The 22,157-nt window shown below is 42.5% G+C and overlaps 1 protein-coding gene across 1 annotated transcript in view; it reads right to left on the bottom strand.

Moving 5' to 3' along the window:
* The window catches only part of SLIT3 (slit guidance ligand 3), a 627,553-nt gene that overhangs the window by 59,827 nt on the left and 545,569 nt on the right, over positions 1–22,157 (bottom strand). The window contains exons 24-26 of the mRNA XM_083181792.1: positions 17,507–17,578; positions 14,711–14,874; positions 7,806–7,930 (exon numbers count right to left, since the gene is read on the bottom strand). Coding sequence (XP_083037918.1) covers positions 7,806–7,930; positions 14,711–14,874; positions 17,507–17,578 — 361 coding nt within the window. The remainder of the gene's footprint in view (positions 1–7,805; positions 7,931–14,710; positions 14,875–17,506; positions 17,579–22,157) is intronic.

Raw genomic sequence — 22,157 nt, 5'->3', positions numbered from 1 at the left:
TGGGACTTGTAGTTTCACAACAGCTGGAGGCCCATACTTTGGACATGCCTGTTCTACACGTTTCTTTTGTCATAGTACTGGACAAAATGTATAACCCACTCACCCATAGGTGGCACTGTTACACTTCATAATACACAAGCCTTAGAGAGGTGGCATATTACTTTTATTAATGAAGATAACAGCAAAAAGGGAGCACATTTGCACCTCGGCCAAAGTGTTGTTGCACTGCAGGGTGTACACTGTATAATACAGAATTAAAGGATTTAAGTGCATACATTAAACTATCTGGTATTTCTGTTACTGCAAATAAATAATGAAATACATAAAGGTATTTGATTTGCGCCATCTACATTGCAACATGGTTTGTCCAGAAACAAATTGACACCTTTTATGTTGTTTCTTTGCTTGTTACTCTAAATGAGGTACATTATTGTATATATGTGTATTAAATGTGTTCCTATCTATCCTGGGTCGTAAAATATGCAGACTACTTTTGCCTCTGTATAAATTACATGACATTTACTTTGCTTAACAGTTGAGCTTACCAAAGTCTTTAAATATAATAACAGTCAAGATTCCATACTCTTCTTATAATGCAAGATATATAAAACCATTCACAGATATAACGCTCCTACACACTAGCCGATGGTGCATCGATATATCGGCTGTTCAATCAAATGGCCCATATATTGACCAGTATGTATGGACCTTAACTCTCTCTGCATATGTTACATCTGCGCCCCCCCCCCCTGCAGTGCAGCATGGTTTTGTCCATTTCCAAAAAGGTGCTTTGCAACCAGGTCTGAATAAGGCCCTAAAATAAGATACCACTGTGGGCAGGAAAGCTGTAACTATTACAAGATGCATTGAGGTTGCCACAAGTTGCACATTTGTCTTGGGTACACATTATGCATTTAAAATAATGGGGGAGGTTTATCAATACTTTGAGAGATAAAATGGAGAGAGATAAAGTACAAAACAGCCCCGGTCTTTTTTTCAAACACAGGGCCAGATTCTCTAAGCTTCAAAAGTGATAAAATGGAGAGTGATAAACAGCCAGCCAATCAGCTGGACACCTGTCATGTCACCGACTGTGTTTGAAAAATGTCAGACAGGAGCTGATTGGCTGGCTGTTTATCACTCTCTATTTTATCACTTTTGAAGCTTAGAGAATCTGGCCCTCAACCTGTAAAATCGCAATATAAAACTGAATGGTTGGTACTTTATCTCTCTTCAAGAGTTGATAAATCTAGCCCTATGGTTTAAACCATTTGCTTTCCTTGAGAAATACACAATCACTAATAATCTTCAACAATCTGTTTTCCTAGTGCACATAACTAAAGATGCCCAAAACACGTTGCAATGTGCACTGTGCATTTTGTACTAGATCACATCACATCTAGTTTGCTACAATAGCGTGAGTTTTGAACTAGATGTGATGCGATCTAGTACAAAAAGTACATGCTGCACATACTTTCTGCACGAATATCTCTACTTTTACTAAACAACAAATTCAACTCTATCTAAACCGAATCTAAAGGTCCATACACACTGGGCGATTTTGCCCAGCGCGTATGCTGACCGATGATGGGGAAAATCACTGGGTTGAAAAACGCTTAGTGCATACACACTGATCATTTTTCGCCCGTTTTAGGATTTTCCCAGGATAGACAACTTTCCATAGCAGGACACTCTGGAAAGCCGTCCACTCTGCCACTCATCTGCTGTTAAAACCAGCAGATGAGGGGCCAGGCCAGTGATTAAGTGGGAGTGCTTATCAGCGCTCACCACTCATGCCTGCCCTGTACACACTGGGTGGTTTTAAAACTGAAAGCAGATCACTCAAATGAGTAAACTGAGCCCCTTTCAGCTCAAAGTCGCCCAGTGTGTGTGGGCAGGTGTGGTACAGGGATCCGACAGTCGGGATCGTGACAGTCATTAGCCCGACGTCGGGATGGCCGGACCCAGACAGCATGGTGAGCGCAACTAAGCCCCTTGCGGGCTCACTGCGCTCACCACGCTGCGGGAACGGTGGCTCGCGAGCCACCTATTATATTCTCCCTCTATGGGGATCGTGGACCCCCACGAGGGAAAATAGCAGGTGGCCATCTGTGTTTTGACAGTCGGGATCCTGACGTTGGGTAAATGCCTGTCGGGATCCCGTCCAGCACCCGTGTGGGCCTTATCTCTTGCTTTGTGATATTTTTATTTGAATATGTTCTTGTTTTTTTTTTTTTAAATAGACATTGCTTTATGGATCCACTTTTGATTTTTCAACTAAACTTAAAACATAACTTGTGAAGTTGCAATTTGATACCGTATACTACATTTTAAGACAGAGTACTGTTTATGAAGAAGATGATAGTGTATGCTCTGCTGTCCAGGAGCTATCATGGGCGATTAGAATGGGAAGGGGGTACGGATTACCCAGGTCCAGGCTAGTTGGCAAGGCCCGGCTCAGCTTCCAAAATGTCCCCCTTTGCAGCGTACATCAGTGGCGTAACTATAGCACCGCAGCCCCCGCCACCGCGCGGGGGGGGGGGGGGGGGCGCTGTGCATATGGGGGCGCCAGGGGCTGCGGTGCTATAATTACACCTCCCCCCAATCCCCCGCAGGCTTACCTATTTTGCTGGTCCCGGCGGCTCCGTTCTTCTGCTGAGGACCACCACAAAATGGCCGCCCCCATACAGCAGACAGAAACTGTCTGCTGTATGGGGCCGGCCATTTTGTGGTGGTCCTCAGCAGAAGAACGGAGCCACCGGGACCAGCGCGAAAGGTAAGGCTGCGGGGGATTGGGGGGGTTTGCATAACGTAGCTACAACGCTGGCGTACATAGTGCTATCCGTTTTGTTATTTCCTATTCTTTTGTTAATCATTATTATTGCAGGAGGAGTGGAGGAGAGCCTTGGATATATTACATTAACTGTATTTGTGTTATACTGCAGTTATAGCACTACTGAATTGAAGTACATTGCCATTTATTTTTATACTTCAGCACAACACTAACATTTTACTAACATCCAGCCTTATAGTAGAAATATAAACCAAAGACAAACCAATACACGAATGTCAAACTGCCCTAACATTTGATTTGTAGTACGTTCATTTTGGATAGTTTTGTGTGCTTAGTTGTTATGAGACTGAATTGTATATATTTAGTATTTGACATAAAATAGCTTATTTCTGCAACTAGACGTAATAAAGTCCAGATATACCATAATGCTGTAGGTTACGTATTTTCTTTTTTAACTTCATTGATGTGCTCCTTTATGTAGAATTTCCCAAAACTAACATCAAACAAGTAAAAACAAATGTTCAGAGAGCAGATTTCGGACAATTTCTAAAGGTCTCGGAATAGTTTCCATATGGGCAGACTTGTGTGGGACTGCCTGGCGAGTAGGAAGCAAGACATTCTTATTTAATTAACCTGGTTCTTTTAAAGAGCAGCTTGGTACACCTCATATGGTTTACATTTAAACCTGACAACTGTAGTTTCACTCAAACCCTCCTGGTTATGACTCATGGCCAATCATGTTTGCTGTAGTTTCTATATAGGATGCTAAGCCATCAGTATTTAATACTTTGTTGGTTACTTGCGATGTCTGCAAGTAAAATTGGCAAGAAATATAGGACCAATCTAAATCCTAAACCATGCAAGACGAGCAATCCTAATATTACTAAATTCTTTATATAAATAAACGTAAAGAAATTGAGATGAATAAAGCGTTTGAATGAAAGATTGTTGCTGTTTTAATATCATTACACATAAAAAAAAAAACATTTCCACCAATTTATCAAAAAAATAAATGACAAATGAGTGTTATTATCCTGTTATGCATGTGCCAACTACGGTACTATTACACCAGACAGTGTATTAATAATAGTCTTCAGTATATATTTAATTAGATATATTTATTCCTGCATTATTTCCAGCGCTGTATTATTATAGTGGCGACAGGCGGTCATCCTAGGGCCCCCATACAAAGTGTCTTTGTTCCACCTTCTCTCTGGCGGCTCAGATGTTCATAAATAGGAGGGTGCTCCTAAATACAGACAGTCTTATGGGATAGTGACATCAAATCCTGCGCAACACTTCCCAGAGCCGCAGGTGCTGTGACGAGGAACCGTCACTGTTTCACTGGCTGCCCTCCTTCTCCCAGCCAAGGCAGCTGTTCCATGACGGCTGGATGAAGCTGACTGGCACCAGGGTCCTGACAGATAATACACAAGTGTGTTTCTATGTGTGTGCATGCACATGACAAGGGCAGGGGATTGAGGCTTGCCATCAATTTTCTTAGTGGGAAATGCCCCCAGGACTTAAAGGCGCTCACCATGGAATGGTCACATCATTTTACCATTTTGCTGATTTGGCATTAAGGCGTTTACTGTATTTACATTTTTGACCATAGAATTTAAAACAGCTAAATTATTAATCAGTGCCTTTACATGGCTATGTGCCACCCTCATAGACCACGAGAGTTCTAAGTATGCTCCGAACAGCTCTACAGATGGCAGAGTGCCTGTCAGCAATGTCCAAGGTACGTTCCTGGGGGGCACTGCCATAGCCATTGCTAACTGGAAGAAAGGGCTGCAGGGTGGTTACCAGGGGTTAAAGTGGGGTAGTATGGGGTGGAACGGAGTTGCACTACCTGTAATGGTAGTTGAAACTAAGTCCACGTCCATCATGGACCTGCACTGTATTTCCAACAGAAAAGCCCACCCCATCACTCATATCAATAGATGCAGACAGTGCTAGTGTCACTGATTGTCTCCTCCCCCTTCCCCTGATCCTAGAGGCTCCTCCCCCTTCCCCTGATCCCAGTGACTATGCCACCAAAAGAGCCCTCCACGGCGGCACTGATCACATGCGATACCTGGATGTGATACGTCAGCCAAGTGTATGGTCAGCATTACTGCTGCCAACTGAGCTGTCTGTAGTGGGATGGTGTATGCAGAGTACTGCGTATAACACTGCTAGACAGGAATCGAGGATGCGAGGGCATGAGTTTAGATTAGAAGAAAAAAAGGTACTTGTTTCCTAGCACGGCCACAACGATCATAATCGCGGTCATCGGGGGTAAAATCGGGGGCATCGCATGCGCAAAAAAATCGGGTGCGATGGGCCAGACGCGATGCCCGCGATTTCCCCATAGAGAACAATGTTAAATGCCTCAATTTACCCGCGATGACCACGATTTCACATAGGAAACAATGGGAAATGGCTCAATTTACCCAAATTATCATAGGAACAATGGTAAATGGGCCAAAAACACCCCTGAACATTGAAATGTCCCCCCAAAAGTAGTTTAGGGCACCACGTGATCAACGTGAACCCGAAGTGTGGCGAGCGCAGCGAGCCCACGAGGGGCGGCGGTACGCGTCCTCCAACCTTTTCATACCCCTACTATCCACTAGGGCGTGGAGTGAGAATAGAATAGTGTGGCGAGCGCAGCGAGCCACCGAGCCCGAAGCTCTGGGGGCATATGTGTTGCACTGTGGGGCATATGATATCTGACACTGGGGGCATATGTGATGCACTGTGGGGCATATGATATCTGGCACTGGGGACATAGGTGTTGCACTGTGGGGGCATATGATATCTGGCACTGTGGGGCATATGATATCTGGCACTGTGGGGGCATATGATATCTGGCACTGTGGGGGCATATGATATCTGGCACTGTGGGGGCATATGATATCTGGCACTGTGGGGGCATATGATATCTGGCACTGTGGGGGCATATGATATCTGGCACTGTGGGGGCATATGATATCTGGCACTGTGGGGGCATATGATATCTGGCACTGTGGGGGCATATGATATCTGGCACTGTGGGGGCATATGATATCTGGCACTGTGGGGGCATATGATATCTGGCACTGGGGGCATATGTGTTGCACTGTGGGGCATATGATATCTGGCACTGGGGGCATATGTGTTGCACTGTGGGGGCATATGATATCTGGCACTGTGGGGCATATGATATCTGGCACCGTGGGGGCATATGATATCTGGCACTGTGGGGGCATATGATATCTGGCACTGTGGGAGCATAAGTGTGGTGCATATGATATTTGGCACTGGGGGCATATCTGGCACTGTGGGGGTATATTAATAATGGGCGTCAGTTGTGCGGTGCAATGAGCATTATGGTGTGGGGCATAATGTGTAATGGGCATTATGGCATGGGTCATATGTATTGGGTGTGTGACGCGTAACAGGCATTACTGTGTGAATTTTGGCTGTGTGCCTTCGGCGTGCAATATTCTAGCCACTCCCCCTAGTGTCATATGACCACGCCCATTTTTCCTCGTGCGCCTGTGGCGCGCGGCACAGTACCACTAAGTCGTTTTTCCTACTTGCACCACTGACTATCATACAGTGGAAACCACAGAGCTGGTGTTATATGAGTTCTCTATCTGTGTGTGTTTCTGGACAGTATTGTGTGTGTGTTACTGGCACTAGTATAAAGTATGAATAAACAATAATAATAATACTATCCCTGACCAACTGAAGTGGAAAAGCATCTGATGAATCTGCCTAATGGTAAAAGACAGGAAAAAAACTTATTTTAGGATCTAATTTTCATTTCAATAAAAGCAGCCAAAGTTGTGATAAGCATCTCCTGACAGAGATGTGAATGGAATGTAATAACGCCTGCATGTTTTCACAAGGAAATGTGGAATGTGCGCACTTAAGTTTATATTACGCCTTCATTATTTTTGATTCCTAATGTATTTGCTTCAACCTTGGTGGTAAAACTCCTCGAACTACAGAATGCATATGCTGGATGAAATGAAGATATTATACAAAGGTCTCTAATATTTCCCCAGTGCATCACTATGGGAGACGTATCAGCAGACCAGATGCCAGTGAAGCTGCATACAGGCTAAATGATTGAAGTAATAGATCGTAGGTTATAGAGGTGGAACCAGCACATCAATCAAGATATACATATATATATATATAGATCCGGCACTCGGGCATAAGATAATAAAGGTACAGTATACTTGCTGAGGTGCCTTTCAAGAACCAGTCAGGTCCACAATAGAGAGCCGGGAGATAGGTGGCACTCCATCAGACAAGGGTATTCACCCCATCATCAGGGACCAATCAGTCCCTGATGATGAGGTGAATACCTTGTAATGCCGTAGGATCAATAAAGGACTTCTGTTATTGCTAACAAGTCTGATGGGAGTGCCACCTATCTCCCTGCTATATATATGTACTGCTAGGATTTACTGCATAAGTATAGTGGACCTTATGCTGGTTGACTCGCATGGCTGCTACATTCACAGCCTTGTGAGTCCCCCAGGCGCTGCCTGCCACTCACACGTAAACCCGCCCACCCCTCACATGCCAGGTTTGGTCGCACGGGTGCAAATAGATGTTTTGGCAAACATCCATTTGCAGCCTATGGGGTGACACCCACATCCTATGATGGCTGCCGACCATCGAATACTGTGGAAGGTCTGACTCTCAGGTCACTTAAATTTGCATGCACACTTGACAGGAACAGGGCGGGCAGCTGACATCACTGCCCAACCCCCGCACCCGCGTCACCGGGTGATTCCTTGGAAACGCCCATGAAATGCTGGGCGTTCCCATTGGCAAAACCCCCGGCCCGCCAACCCACGGCCCCTGTCTGCAGTCTTGTGTGCGTGCACCTGATGAACAGAAATACACATGCGCAGATAACAAACATGTGAGCATGCGTGTAAACCAGAATAACCCCCAGTATGTGTATAGAATCAATTTTTACTTAACTATGTAGGGAACCCATTTTACTATAAAAATGTATTACCTTAAATCCATAGGGGCAAGTGCAACGATAGGATTCCAGAGGGTCACTGGTGCACGACCCATTGTTCTTGCAGGGGTTCGAAAAACACGGCTTGCACTTTGCCACAATGTTGATATCCACTGGACCTTAAAAGTAAGAATACAGAGAGAGCGTTTATAAACCAGGGAAGTAGGGTTTCTATTACCAAATACATCAGGACAGTCTGACAGCTTGTTTCCAAAAAGCTCCAAATGTTTATTCCACACATGGCACTGGAAATGTCAAACAACATTTTGGTCCTCATGTAGGACCTCTAAAGTTCTGCATGAGGACTGAAATGTCAGTTGATATTTCGGGTGCCATCTGCTGAATAAACACTCATAACATTTTGGAGAAAGTCAGGTGAGTGCACCCATCATGTATTCTATTATGGACGCTGGATTGATATCCTGATTGATTGTGCACTGCACCTTAGTGAGCTATCAGTTTTAATATGTGAGTATGCACCTAAACATCCATGGTTAGGACCCGCCCACCCTTATACTGTAAATGGAAGAAAACATACAGCATCACTACTACACAATATTGTAGGTTTGCCAGTATGTGTTACTTTTTTACATATACAGGATAAAGCAAAGTAGAAGGCAAGTACAGGTTGAGTATCCCTTATCCAAAATGCTCGGGACCAGGAAAATTTTGCATAACGGATTATTCCGTATATCGGAATATTTTAATATTTCAATGATGTATTTTGAAGTATCTTGCATTTATGCTGTATAAAATCATCAAACACATGAAATGCACACAAATGTATTTTATTTGTTTAAAAAACAAGGTTTCAAAACATGAAACAAAATGTGTGTACTATCTCAGATATTGAATTTGAATGGCAAGCAATCATTTTCTTGCACATATATAGTGCCAGTTACATATCATGTCCTCAGTAGGGCTGTTACATATGTCCTCAGTGAGTTTTTAGCAAAAAAAAAATAATTTTTTTCACTTGCTGGAATGTCTGGTTTTCGGAATAATTCGGATAACGGATATTCGGATACGGGATACTCGACCTGTACAAGTCTCCAAATAGCTGGGGCCAATTCCCCATGATTAAAATGTCATCACTCAAAGCCAGAGCTATCACACACCAGAGGCAGAACTCTGGGAGGCAATGGAGTCATCTGGCGCCAGGCTCCTGCTCCCAAGGGGGCACCTCTCCTCCCCCTGGACGTTTAAATCAATATTTTAAAAGCCAACAATATTGCTTCTGTGGCTGAGTTCTGAAATATATTTGTTATCAATCTATCTATATTTCTGATTAGAAATATATATTTTATATAAGGTTATATAGGGTTGTGTGTGTGTGTGTGTGTGTGTGTGTGGGGGGGGGGGGGGCACCAATATATATCTTGCCTCCGGGCAACTGGAGCGAACTTAAGCCACTGCCGCACACACACATGCATAACTAGGGAGCACTATTTCCCTATGTAGTTGCCTTTATTCCTTATGTGGACAAGACGTTTTGCATGCTAGCGGAATTTGATTATACAGTATGTGCTCCTAATGTTACCCCAAACATACAACACAGGAGAACGAACTGATTACCAGAGGCACTCGCAGAATAGAACATTTAGAAATGTTAGGAAATGAGAAATGACAAGACACTGCGAAACACCACAGAATGGTGGAACTAATGCAGCACTGAAAGACTGAATTGGCACTCGGTATATGACACTGATAAATATCTGTGAAATGTGATTTGCACAAAATGTCATAGGAACCTAACTCATCTTTAGTGCACAGAACAAAATGTAATGTATTACAGATTGTGGTTAATAAACTATATGGTGTGTCACACAAATATTTGCTATATATCTTTTAAAAAATAAAGTAAAACAGTGTTTTTTGTTAATGACCTGGGGCACTATGTATGGGGCCTAGATCTGGAAAACATCTCTGGTACAAGGGAAATGTAAATGTAGTAGTCTATGTTGTGATTAGTAATAACAAGTAGTGTTATGTGACGTATGGCACTGAGAAGGGAAACAGCTGCTTGTGGGACATTAACTGTTTTCATGTGCACTACTTTGTCGATGGAACAGAGAATACATAACTTCAAATGTAAAGGTTTATTTATTAAGAGTAAAACCCATGCAAACATCATCCACATATTTTATTTATTTACAGTTTCTTATATAGCGCAGCATATTCCGTTGAGCTTAACAATTGGAAACAACAGTGAATAAACAAACTGGGTAGAAATAAACCGACATAGAGGTAGGAGGGCCCTGCTCGCAAGCTTACAATCTAGATTAGATTAATCCTATTTGCACTGTTAATTTACAAAAAAGTATGAACAATGCCCTTACCGGAGTATATTTACTAAGATGGAAGGTCTAACCAAGATGGGATGTTGCAACCAATCAGATTCTACAGTATGCATACCTCCCAACTGTTTGGGACATTCCCGCGTACCTCCAGGGGCTGGCAGTGTTCCGTGGGGGGGCAGTTGCGAGTCCCCTCCTGTCACCTGTGAATAGATGCTGTGCAGCATTTATTCCTGCAGCCAGAGGGGCTGGGGGCATGGCCAGCAGCTCACAGAACCGTTGGGCAGGCACCCACAGCGGCGAAAACGGGGGTGTGGTTTCATGAGAGCATCGCGAGTATAGGCCATGCCCCTCGCAGTGGATTGAATGAACGCAATGATGTTTATTGTAGCCCTGCCCCTAATGAACTGCACTTACCCTACCATTTACATGAATGTCCTGGGTACCCAACAGCTTCCAATAATACATGACAGGAAGAAGAAAGATTTACTATAACCAGTGGCAGCACAGACCCTTCCCTTTAAAAATAAAAACAACACAAGTCTCTTTGAATACTGCAGCATTAAATAGCACAACATTGCTCAGAGGATCAATTGCAATTTCCTGGGGCAGTGAGGTGAGAAAGCATGACCTGAATCATTATACATTCTCCGTGTTTATCTGCAATCATATTAAAGTAACAGATTTGTGCCTAGAATATCACAACGGAGATGACCTCCTTAATTTCTTCTAACAAGACAAGGAAAGCCCCAGAGAATCCTGTGGCCCTGTTGTGTGTTTGGCGATGCAGGTATAGCACTGAATGCACTTAGAGAGTGCTCATCCAGTCATCCGTGGGTTTATTTCAATGAATTTTTTAGCTCGCAGAGTCAAATCCAGGCTCAGAGATCACAGAGCTTCCAGACCACTGGCTTTCATTTTATTTTTATACATTTAATTGAAACAAGCAGCAGTTTCTCTTCTTCATAATAAAAAAGTACTGCTACATTTGCTTTATAGAGCATTTTATAGAACACTGTTAAGTCGGGGATGTGCACTTGCCATACTAATGAGGAAAAAGTTACATAGTAATAAAGCCTCGTTAAACTATAATAAATATCAGCTTATTTTTAGGAGTACTCTGTTGACTTTATGTCTGCAGCTTAATAATGATACTCACATAGCGGGAATAATAGGGCCTATAAAAATAATGCATAGGTTCCATCTGATTCATGCTTATTTCACTGTGGGTTTAATGAAAGTATTTATGCACCGATACCTGCACGGTGGAGCAGCGTTTTTCGAGGAATATCAGAATCCTCCCCGGAATGTGGCAGCTGAGCAGACTTATGTTAAATGGTTTCTTAAGTGTTAATTCCAGGGAGATGTGCTTTCTACAGACACAATTTTAATTTCCTGCATGGGCTTTTGGAGTAGGCTACCATAAAATATAAATGAAGTAATTGCAAATCACTCTTAGGCAAACAGCTAAATGACTCAGGATGAATGGTGATTTAAGGTGGATGTCAGAGAGTGAGATGGAAACGCCGGCTTCTCTGGGAGCGCTTTCCACTACAAAGGCTTCACCTGTGTGTCCTAACATACTACTAAGAAGCGCAGTTTGCCAACTGCAGTGAAAACAGATAGGTACTGTAGTCTCCTTTCCATTAGCACATTGATAGACTATGTGTGCCTCACTTTTCATACATGGGACTGTCAAGTGTCACTCACTTGGAGCTAAGATGAAGTAAAGCTTTCATACTCATACCACTAGCACCACAGCAGTTACATCATGGTTGCATACCTGACCCTTTCCTTCAGGGAGATAATATTGTGTTCATGGACTTCCCTGATAATGTAGGATTGCCATCACCCGTGGTGATCAGTATCAATTAGACAGCTCCCCACAGGTGCTGGCAATCATACATTACCAGGGAAGTCCAGGAGTAGAGCATTTTCTCCCTGGAGGAGAGAGTCAGGTAAGCAACCATGAGTTACATTAAGGTAAGAAGTTGCAATAGCTGTTATGGATGTGTTATTGTTCAGTTTGGGACAGATTCATTGATGGGAAATAACACATTGCATTGTGACCAATGCTTATATCCTAACTAACACACATAGTGCATATACTACTGTATTAAACCATTTTGTGTCATCTCCCTGACTGCATTGTAAGTAACAGGCGGGTGTAGGCGTATGGACAATACATTCACACGTTTTAAAGAAGTTAAGTGTGTAATTGTATTAATTAAATATACATTTCAGCCTATTTATATATATATATATATATATATACACACACTTCAGTGGCCATGAAAGCATTCGAAAGACTACAACTGAAGCACCTGAGAGAAGTGACCAACTCTCACCCTGACCCCATGCAGTTCACCTACCAGGCGAACAGAAGTGTAGAGGATGCGGTCAACCTCAGGCTGCACCATATTTTACAACACCTCAACCACCGAGGCACCTATGCAGGAGTCCTATTCGTGGACTTCAGCTCAGCATTTAACACTATTGTCCCCGGCATCCTGCAGCCAAAACTCCTCTCCTTAGGAGTCCCAGGATCAACATGCTCATGGATAGTGGACTTTCTACCGGCAAGGGAACAGGTGGTAAAAGCCAGCGCCTTCTCGTCCAGCACACAAACAATTAGTACTGGAGCGTCCTCTCCCCTCTGCTCTTCTCTCTCTACACGAATGACTGCACCTCAGCTGAGCAGTCAGTAAAAATCATCAAATTCACAGACGATACCACTATCATCGGCCTAGACCGCGTACAGGCGTGTAGTGGAGAAGCTGACACAGTGGTGCAGCAGCAACAACCTCGATCTAAACCCCACCAAAACAGTTGAGATTGTGGTCGACTACAAGAAAAAAATAAATGCACTGGTCCCACTAACAATAGCCAACACAGTGGTGTCGCGGGTTGAATCCTTCAAATTCCTAGGAACAACCATGTCCAGCGACCTAAGATGGGGATTAAACATAACCACAAATATCAAAAAGGCCCAACAGCGCCTGTTCTTCCTGAGGCAACTCAGGAAATTCAACATCCCACAGGAGCTGCTGTGCGTATTCTACACCGCCATTGTGGAGTCTGTCTTATGTTCCTTGATCAAAATCTGGTACGGTGGCACAAGTGAGAATGACAAACAAAAACTGTAGAGGGTAGTGAAGACTGCGGAAAGGATCATAGAGACCAACCTCCCCTCGATAAGGATCTGTTATCATCCAGGGTAAGGAAACGCGCTGAGAAGATCGTGAAGGACAAGCTGCATCCCGGTCACAGCCTGTTCAACATCCTACCATCCGGAAGATGGTTCAGGTCTGTCCCCGCCAAAACGTCCAGATCCGCAAGAAGCTTCTTTGCGTTAGCCGTCCATCAACTGAACAATCCATTCAAAGCGATTGCAATCCCAATATCAACAACCAAACAACGTGACCCTACTTGGCGACCTATCCACCATAGTCGTAGATAGAAATGGAATGCATGTAATGTCTTAATGTAATATATGTAATGTCTCCCCTCCCCCTTACCCCTGTTTGATGCTGCACTGTAATCCACAAAAAAATCCTAGTGTGCGCAAGCATACATGGCCAATAAAGTTGATTCTATTCTATTCTACAAGATCTTGTAACCATAGGATCATGTATCTATCTGTAATTATCTCCTTACTCCATACATTAGTTACTATTGAAGATATATATTTCACATCTCCCCAAAAATAATAAGCAAAGCACCTGCATGCTGTCTTTGGAAGTTTGGATATACCACATATTCACCAAGTTCCGGTATGCAATACATTCCGGGGCCTGGATTTGGTGTTTGTCCAATGGAAGCCTAAGGACTTACTTTATGTTTTCCCCCTAAAAGGGATCCAAGTGGCACTTGCATCACTAGACGCATGCGCAGAAGGACTGCCGGTCCTAAACTCAGAAGTCCTATCCCAAAGGACAGCTCTAACTGGGGGAGATGCCCTCTGTGATTTTCTTGAAGCATATGGCAATAATAGATGCCAGTATGTTCACGATGAGTGGCGGGATACATCATATTCATATTCATCATGCATCCTGCCCTGTAATTCATAGTGAGAAATGGGGGCACTGTGGTGCATAATGTGTACTGGTAGCCCTACAATGTGACATAATGTGTACTGGTAGCCCTACAATGTGACATAATGTGTACTGGTAGCCCTACAATGTGACATAATGTGTACTGGTAGCCCTACAATGTGACATAATGTGTACTGGTAGCCCTACAATGTGACATACTGTGTACTGGTAGCCCTACAATGTGACATACTGTGTACTGGTAGCCCTGCCATGTGACATAACGTGAACTAAGGTACAATTATGGTTCAGAAAGAGCAGTGCACTACTAGAGGTGTCTCTCTAAAAGCATTGGGGAATTGGCCCTTTCAAAATGTTGCTGTGGGGCCCACAAAGTTCTGACTAGTCAGTCACACCTGACAGACTTTGCTGAGGCTGCCAGCAGCCTGGGACCATCTGAAGCACAAAACATGAATTCTAAGCTTCCTATAACCTGCAGAAATAACGTTTAATGGTTACATTTTGCTGATAAAGACAAATATGGGCCATTTGCAGCTCGATGACCAGGTACCTTTGCATTGAAATCTCTGTGTTGGAGTAGTCAGCAAGAGACGATCTGTCATGTCCTCCGGCCCGCTACAGCGTGCTATACCTGGTTCTTTATATCCTGCTTTAACCCATTCAGACAACCAACGCAAGTTGCAATCACAGTACAGTGGGTTTGTCCCGAGGGCACTGAAAGTATTAAAACACCAAATATTTAACAATTCACTCCACCTGGAACAGAAAGAAGCACTCTTCAATACCTCTTTATGCTTATGATTAATTATAACTACAACAAATAGGTCTCAAAATAACACTAGAAAAGGGAATAACAATCACACAAAATATCACTTCATTCTAAGCGGTCCACCCTGTTAGCTGCATTGAGTTTGCTGGTGCGAATCATCGTAGCAGTGGGCACACTTTGCGGCAGTAGAGTCAGCCTGCGAAGGGTGCGAGATCGGGTACAGTTGCAGGGTTTAAACACCACTGTAACAGCACCTGCCACCTTTTGCATTTAATATGATCAACCTCTAAGTGTAAGTAATGTAGCAAGAGAATAAAGGGCAAGCACAAAGTAATAGTACAAAGACTTTTCTTATTGGATACACAATGGTTCTACTGTCCATTTATCTCCAAAATAAAAAAAGGAAAATATTGCTTTTGAGTCATATGCAGCCTTATAGCATTGCCGAGATGAAAAAGCATACAGAGAAGAAGAAATATCTGTTTGATTGAAAGTGCCAGATGGATTTCATTCAGTCACTATCCGTTTATAGCAGTACTAGCGAACATGACACGTTTATTAAATACAATCACACTTTCCTCATTAAGGGGCAGATGTATTAAGCCATAACAAGAGATAAATGCAAGTGTGATAAGGAGAGATAAACATCCAGCCAATCACCTGCTAACTGCCATGTTACAGGCTGTGTTTGAAAAAAGTCACTAAGGAGCTGATTGGCTGGACATTTATCTCTCTTTATTACACTTGAATTTATCTCTTGTTAAGGCTTAATACATCTGCCCCATTGTGTTCTATATAAAGTTGGTATTAGAAAATAACTGTAACGCTTGTAACTATATTCCAACTGTATCCAAATGGCACAGCGGCTGCAGTTCAACGCCAATGATTTCCCAATCCATCACCAGCAGCATGTTCAGGGAAAGCCATACTAACTGTTACTTTGAGCGATGTGTGTCATGTGACTCTAGATTGGAAAATCTCTTACATAGGGTAATTATCTACAAAAATGTGATCAGCTTTTTATATACAATTATACAACACTGTGTTCTACTATATATATTACTGTGCTCATTTCTCTTTTATTTAAAGCTTGGAATAATATGGTTTTATACAATATTGGCAATAAAAATCTTCTGTGGGTTTTCGCCTAAGAAAAAGGGCAATAAACTTCTTTTCATTTTATTAACAGAATGTCTGAGGGTTTAATTTGCTGGAACACACACATTTTAGAAGCTACTCACAGCATTGTAACTTGGGTGGTGTGGCCAGTGCTTCTGCCACATGTCCTGTAGGTGAACTGGCCTCTGTGATCTGATTGTCCAGTGCCCCCTGCAATGTATAGTGATAGTAGTAGGCCCAGCAGAGAAGGAGCTGGGCGTACTTCTACTAATATGCTTTGCAGCGTGCAGCGACTGTCCTATGCTCCACCTCTCCTGGCTCTCTGCAGTGTCCGAAGGAAAAGACATCAGTGGGCGGGGTTTGCTGCCCAACTGAGCATCTATTGGAAAATTATGAAAGCCCCGACATTGCACACAAGGCTAAGCTTACAATGTGAATGGATGTGATTTGCTGGTATGGGTACCGGTACAGCAAATCACAGCCATTATTGAGAAATTAATTCCTCTTAATGAGTCATGCAGAGCAGATGTATTTTCAGCCACAAAAGGTAAGTACCTCAGGGAGCCTGCAGGAGAAGCTACATCACCAACTACAGTATGTCATGCTGGGAGAGAAGCAAAACTGTGATAAAATGTGTGCAAATAGAGTTTCATTGAAAACCCAACAGTTTAAAGGAGGTAGAAAATTCTGCTTATACAATCTTTGCTCTGTGCTACTTTATGTTCCACAAGTCCACACAGCACATACTCATTGACATTTCCTAGATTTTATAGACTATGGGGTGGATTCAGATGTGGTTGGAAAGAGCAGTACTGCTGATTACTTGGAAGCAGCAATAATGCTCAGATATTGAAGGCTTCTGGCACAAGTATATGCCTCCTGCATGGATGTGTGGTCCTCCGCTGCATCCAAGAGCAGAGCAGCAAATCACCCGCCACACAATCAGCCGGCTGAGTCTCCCATGAAGTTCTGTAGACCAGCTACTGCTGCATGAGGCCGTTTGGCATAGCATGTAACTGAATAAAGCCATTACTGTTTATTTTTACATTGCAACAATTAAACAGTCAAACTGTGTCTTAATTGCAGTATGTAACAATCGCTCAAATCCTACAAAATATCAAAATACCAAACGTATGCTGTGTACACATGGCACAATTTGATATTCGATTTAAAATATATAGTCAAAAATCACATTGGGATCGCATATAGATGGCATGCAGATCGTCCCATGGCAGCACAAATCGAAACCCAGATAAGACAGGGCAGCAATGACTATATAGCGCAGATCTGCACTATATCGTCCAAATCGCATGCATGTCGGGTGGCTTGCCGTGAGATTAGATCCTGATGCGATCTGATGGCATCGGAATCGAATAGCAAGTCTAATCAACCGTGTGTACACACCATTCGTGTACATGATCTAATAAGCGATTCAGTCATGCTGTACTATTTACTTACAGATGTGATAATGCCGCCAGATCGTTAAATGAACCTTCTGGAACAGTTGATATATCATTCCCGTGAAGAGTGCTAAATGGGTAAAATAAATAAATAAAAGCAATACTTTACTGTATGTTTCTGTACTGTACATGTAGCATACAAAGACCATACCGTATATAGCAGACAACCCTAGCAAAGATTCATAGTACAGTGAGCATATCATATAGTATAGTATTAGGTAAGATTAACTTTTATTACACTCAGTATTTAAAGTGTTTGACATAGTGTTGTAGAAGTTGCCATCATACTATGTGAAAAAAAATACTGATGCTCTAGGACAATGGTTCTTAAACCCAAGGTCTAAATCAGAAAGGACTGTATATGCTTAGCTGTCCACAGCAGCATACATACATACATACATACATACATACATACAGTATGCAATCTTTTTCAATGCAAATGCAGGAAGAGGTGCATACCACCTGGTGCCTGTATTTGCGATCATAGTTCTAGAGGAACATCAGCACCATCGGTCAACTGCAGCCTGATTAAGTCTGACCTTACTAAGATTTGAAGTCTCAGGGGGCATTTTGATGCCAAGGAAACTGTGTTCATGATGCCCATTCTCCCAAACAGTGGCTGCTCCTCCCCGAGAACACCTCTGCCTGGTGAGCGGCAGTGGGGGGGAGCGACAGTCATACTGCTACTGCAGCATGGCCATCGCTAATAAGGACCTTTCTCACCCGGACATGCTGGACGAGGGAGGGAGTCATTAACGATGCACAGGGGCGCACATCGTTAACACACACTGGAAGATAAAGTAAAAGATATCTTTCAGAATAGGCTTTCTGAAAGATATCTTTTACTTTACCTTCTATTGTGTAATGGGGTTTAATGCTCATTATGGACAATTGCTTCACAGTGCTGCCAGAATGGTCACAACAGCGCCACATTATGACCACCAAAACTAGCAATTTTCCACTTTACTCCTTAGAGACGTGTCAATGTTAGGGTCTATATTGTACCGCAATGTGTACATCACACAGTGGCCCTTATTCAGATCTGATTGCAGTACAAATATGGGTACTTGTTTCCTAGCACGGCGCCCGTCGTACTCGATCGCATACCTTAAGTTAACGCGTTCATTGCGTCCATCGCATGCCATTATGCGACTGACGCGATCAACGTGATTTTACATAGGGCTCAATGTTAAATTAGCTTTTAATGTTATAATGGCATGCGATGTGATCGCGCGATCAACGCGGTTTTACATAGGGAACAATGGGAAATGGGCCAATATGGCCCATTTCTCATTGTATATGCACCCTCATGGGTTTTAAGTATGTGAAATGTCCCCCCATTGTTAACGCCACCCCACTATTGACGCAAACCCGAAGCATGGCGAGCGCAGCGAGCCCGCGAGGGGCGGCGGTACGCGTCCTCCGACCTTTTCATACCCCCACTTTCCACGTCGGTGTGGAGTTGATTTTATAAAGTGCCCGAAGCGTGGTGAGCGCAGCGAGCCCCGCGAGGGGACGCGTATACCTGTGAAGTTATGCACATCCCCTCGCGGGGTTTGCTGCGCTCGCCACGCTTCGCGCTCGCCACACTTTATAAAATTAACTCCACGTCGACGTGGATAGTGGGGGTATGAAAAGGTCGGAGGACGCGTACCGCTGCGCTCGCCACGCTTCAGGTTGGCATCAATAGTGGGGTGGCGTTAACAATGAGGGGACATTTCAGCCATGAGGGGGGGTATGCAATTAAATTTGGGGTTTCGGGGGCTTTTTACATTGGGCACAATGTCAAATTGGGTCTTAGGGACCATTTTACATTGATTCCAATGTAAAAATCACGTCGATCGCATCGCATGCGATTTGGTTGCATGCAATGCAATCGACTCAATTTTTTCGGTCCCGATCCTTGCGATACAAATCACAGGCGCCGTGCTAGGAAACAAGTACCCAAATTTGTTTGGAAAATGGGCAAAACCATGTGCACTGCAGGTGGGGCAGATGTAACATGTGCAGAAAGAGTTACTTTTGGGTGGGGTGTGTTGAAACTGAAATCTAAATTGCAGTGTAAAAATAATGCAGCCAGAATTTACCCTGCACAGAAACAAAATACCTCACACAAATCTAACTCTCTCTATACATGTTACATTTGCCCCACCTGCAGTGCACATGGTTTTGCCCATTTTCCAGAAAATTTGTACTGCGATCAGATCTGAATAAAGGCCCGTGTGGAGAACATTGCAGAGATTGGAAAATGGCCCCTATTTGTCCCACTTAAGAGTATATACACAATTTTGGCTATAGCAGATTTTGACTACGTGATTTTCCTTGAACTCCCTGGAGCCCAGAACCACCAATATTGCCTCTCATGGTGCTATTTTGGCTTTGGACGATTTTGACTATACTTGAAATAGCTCATTCTTGCGCAGTTTATTTTTTCTTGCAATACTGACCAGTGGTAGCTGTATACGGTGTGCTGTATACTGTGAACTGTATACTGTGGCATTGTTAGCTGTATACACACAGTGCAATGTATACTTTGTTTTCTACCAATATGGACTACAGTATATAGTCCATATCGGTAGTTCATATCGCACAGTGTGTATGTCTCATAAGATGTGAATCAGAGAAGCAGAGATGTGCTCTAAATTTTTAGAGCAGATTGACTTTGTTAGTCTATGCAAGTTCCACTATTGTAAGCGTCCCATTGGCTTATGAATTGTACTTTCTGTGCTTCATAGTCAAGTGAGCAATTAAGCAGCATTACTACCTATACTAATAAGCAGAGTATTTTCAAGATAATCTGCACATATGTGTATTCTATGAGCCAAACCCCCCCCCCCCCCAAAAAAAAAAATACCACTGAAATTGTTTTACTCTCATCTGCCAATTCCCCTGGGAGCCCGGATAATGAATAAATGACAACAGATTGCACACTGTCACTCTCTGGCATTTTTCTTTTCTCTAGAGAATCGATTTTTAATAACAGTATAGATGATGTGAGGTGATACTTCTAGCTGACACTACACTCTTCTCACCCAGGATAAATCAACTCATTCTGCTGCATTTTAAATGTAAAATTAGAACATATATCCTTGTTCTATTTCAATACAGTAGAAAGTGACAAGGTCTTGGGATCCTGATCTTCAAGGCTGGGGCAGTCATTCTGATTAGATAAAGCATGTCTGCTCAGCCTCAAGAAACAGCAGTAATGTTTAATAAATATTAAGGGAATTTAGGTCACTTCCTTGTGACCTCAGTCTACATCTAATTTTGAACCAGTGCACCTTCATGTGGGATTAAAACCTACACTGACACTGTTCGAACAATGAAACAGCATTTTATTTGACATGAAAAGGCAAAGACAGTTGTCTCCAAAGATCTGTAACCAATTATTGGATATTGCAGTCAGCATATGACCATAATATTTTGTCACAATATAATGCAGTATTTAGGATGCAAAATTCAGAAATTATTTAGTATCAGAAAAAAACATGGGAAACATTTATACTTTCACACTGCCAAAACGTTTCAAAAACCGGTATTTTGTAACGGTATTTAAAACGGGTCTGAGCCTTCACATTGCAGTAGATTACCGTTTTAAATACCGTTTAAGTACCATTCACATCAGTCAACCCGTTTAATCCTCGGAACACGTTTCAAGGCAGAATGCAGGGGACAGCCTATCACAGGTCTGTAATCTGATGTTTTTACTAAATACCATTTCAGAGCCATTCTCACTGCATAAAAAAACGGCTCTGAAACGTGTAGGACTCTGCTTTTTAAAAGTTTTAAATACCGGTTATCTTTAACCAGTAAATCAACTCTGGTGCATTCCCACTGCAGCCTTAAACGTTTTGAAATGTGAAAAAAATAGCAATACACCATTTAACAAGTGCGGTGTGAAAGGGATATTAGTGACCTCTTGTAGCAGATGCATGGGATTCTAAAATGACATGTAAAACATAAATATGCCAAAAAAAAAGGAAAATATGATATTTTATATTGTTAAGAATTTAAGTATATCAATGTATTTTCATGTACTTCCATTTACAGTAGCCAAGCAATGGCAAAGCCAAGCATTAATTTACTCTATATTTATTCTCTTATGAGCATACATACTATAATGTTTAAATATTTATTTTTCCCTAATCCCTGTTTTATTTTTAAAAAACAGAATAGAAACAGGAAATAATCAGTAATGTTACTTTCGGTCTTGATTACTCAACATTCTCCTGCTTATACAATTCTCAATGTATGTCTCACTTGCAGTTCTGAAATGCACTGTTGCAGGAAAGGGGAATTCAATTAGGGTTGATTATTAATCGAGGCAAAAACTCTGCACTTTCCTCTGTTTTTTTTTTTTTTTAGGATGAATGGGGATCCACTTTATAAACTAGAGGGCTTATTTTTTTTACCTAGGAGAAAAATTCAGGAGTGGCGGAAAACACCTGGATCAGTGAATTAGCTGCCGATCTTGTTTTCTACAGTTTCTGGGCACAGCTGAGGCTATTTTTGCAATTTTTTGAGCCATTTTTTAACCATGCCTTTTTTGTGAAAATGCGAAAAGGTATGCCCGAAAAATACCTTTAGTTGTGGTGAAAATGAATAGTCAGGCATCGAGTTATTTCAGTTTTTCCGCTATCTGAAAAAAC

The sequence above is a fragment of the Crinia signifera genome, chromosome 4 (assembly GCF_055691185.1).
Source record: "Crinia signifera chromosome 4, ASM5569118v1, whole genome shotgun sequence".
In the NCBI taxonomy this organism is placed as follows: Eukaryota; Metazoa; Chordata; class Amphibia; order Anura; family Myobatrachidae; genus Crinia; species Crinia signifera.
This window is presented reverse-complemented; position numbering and strand designations above follow the sequence as displayed.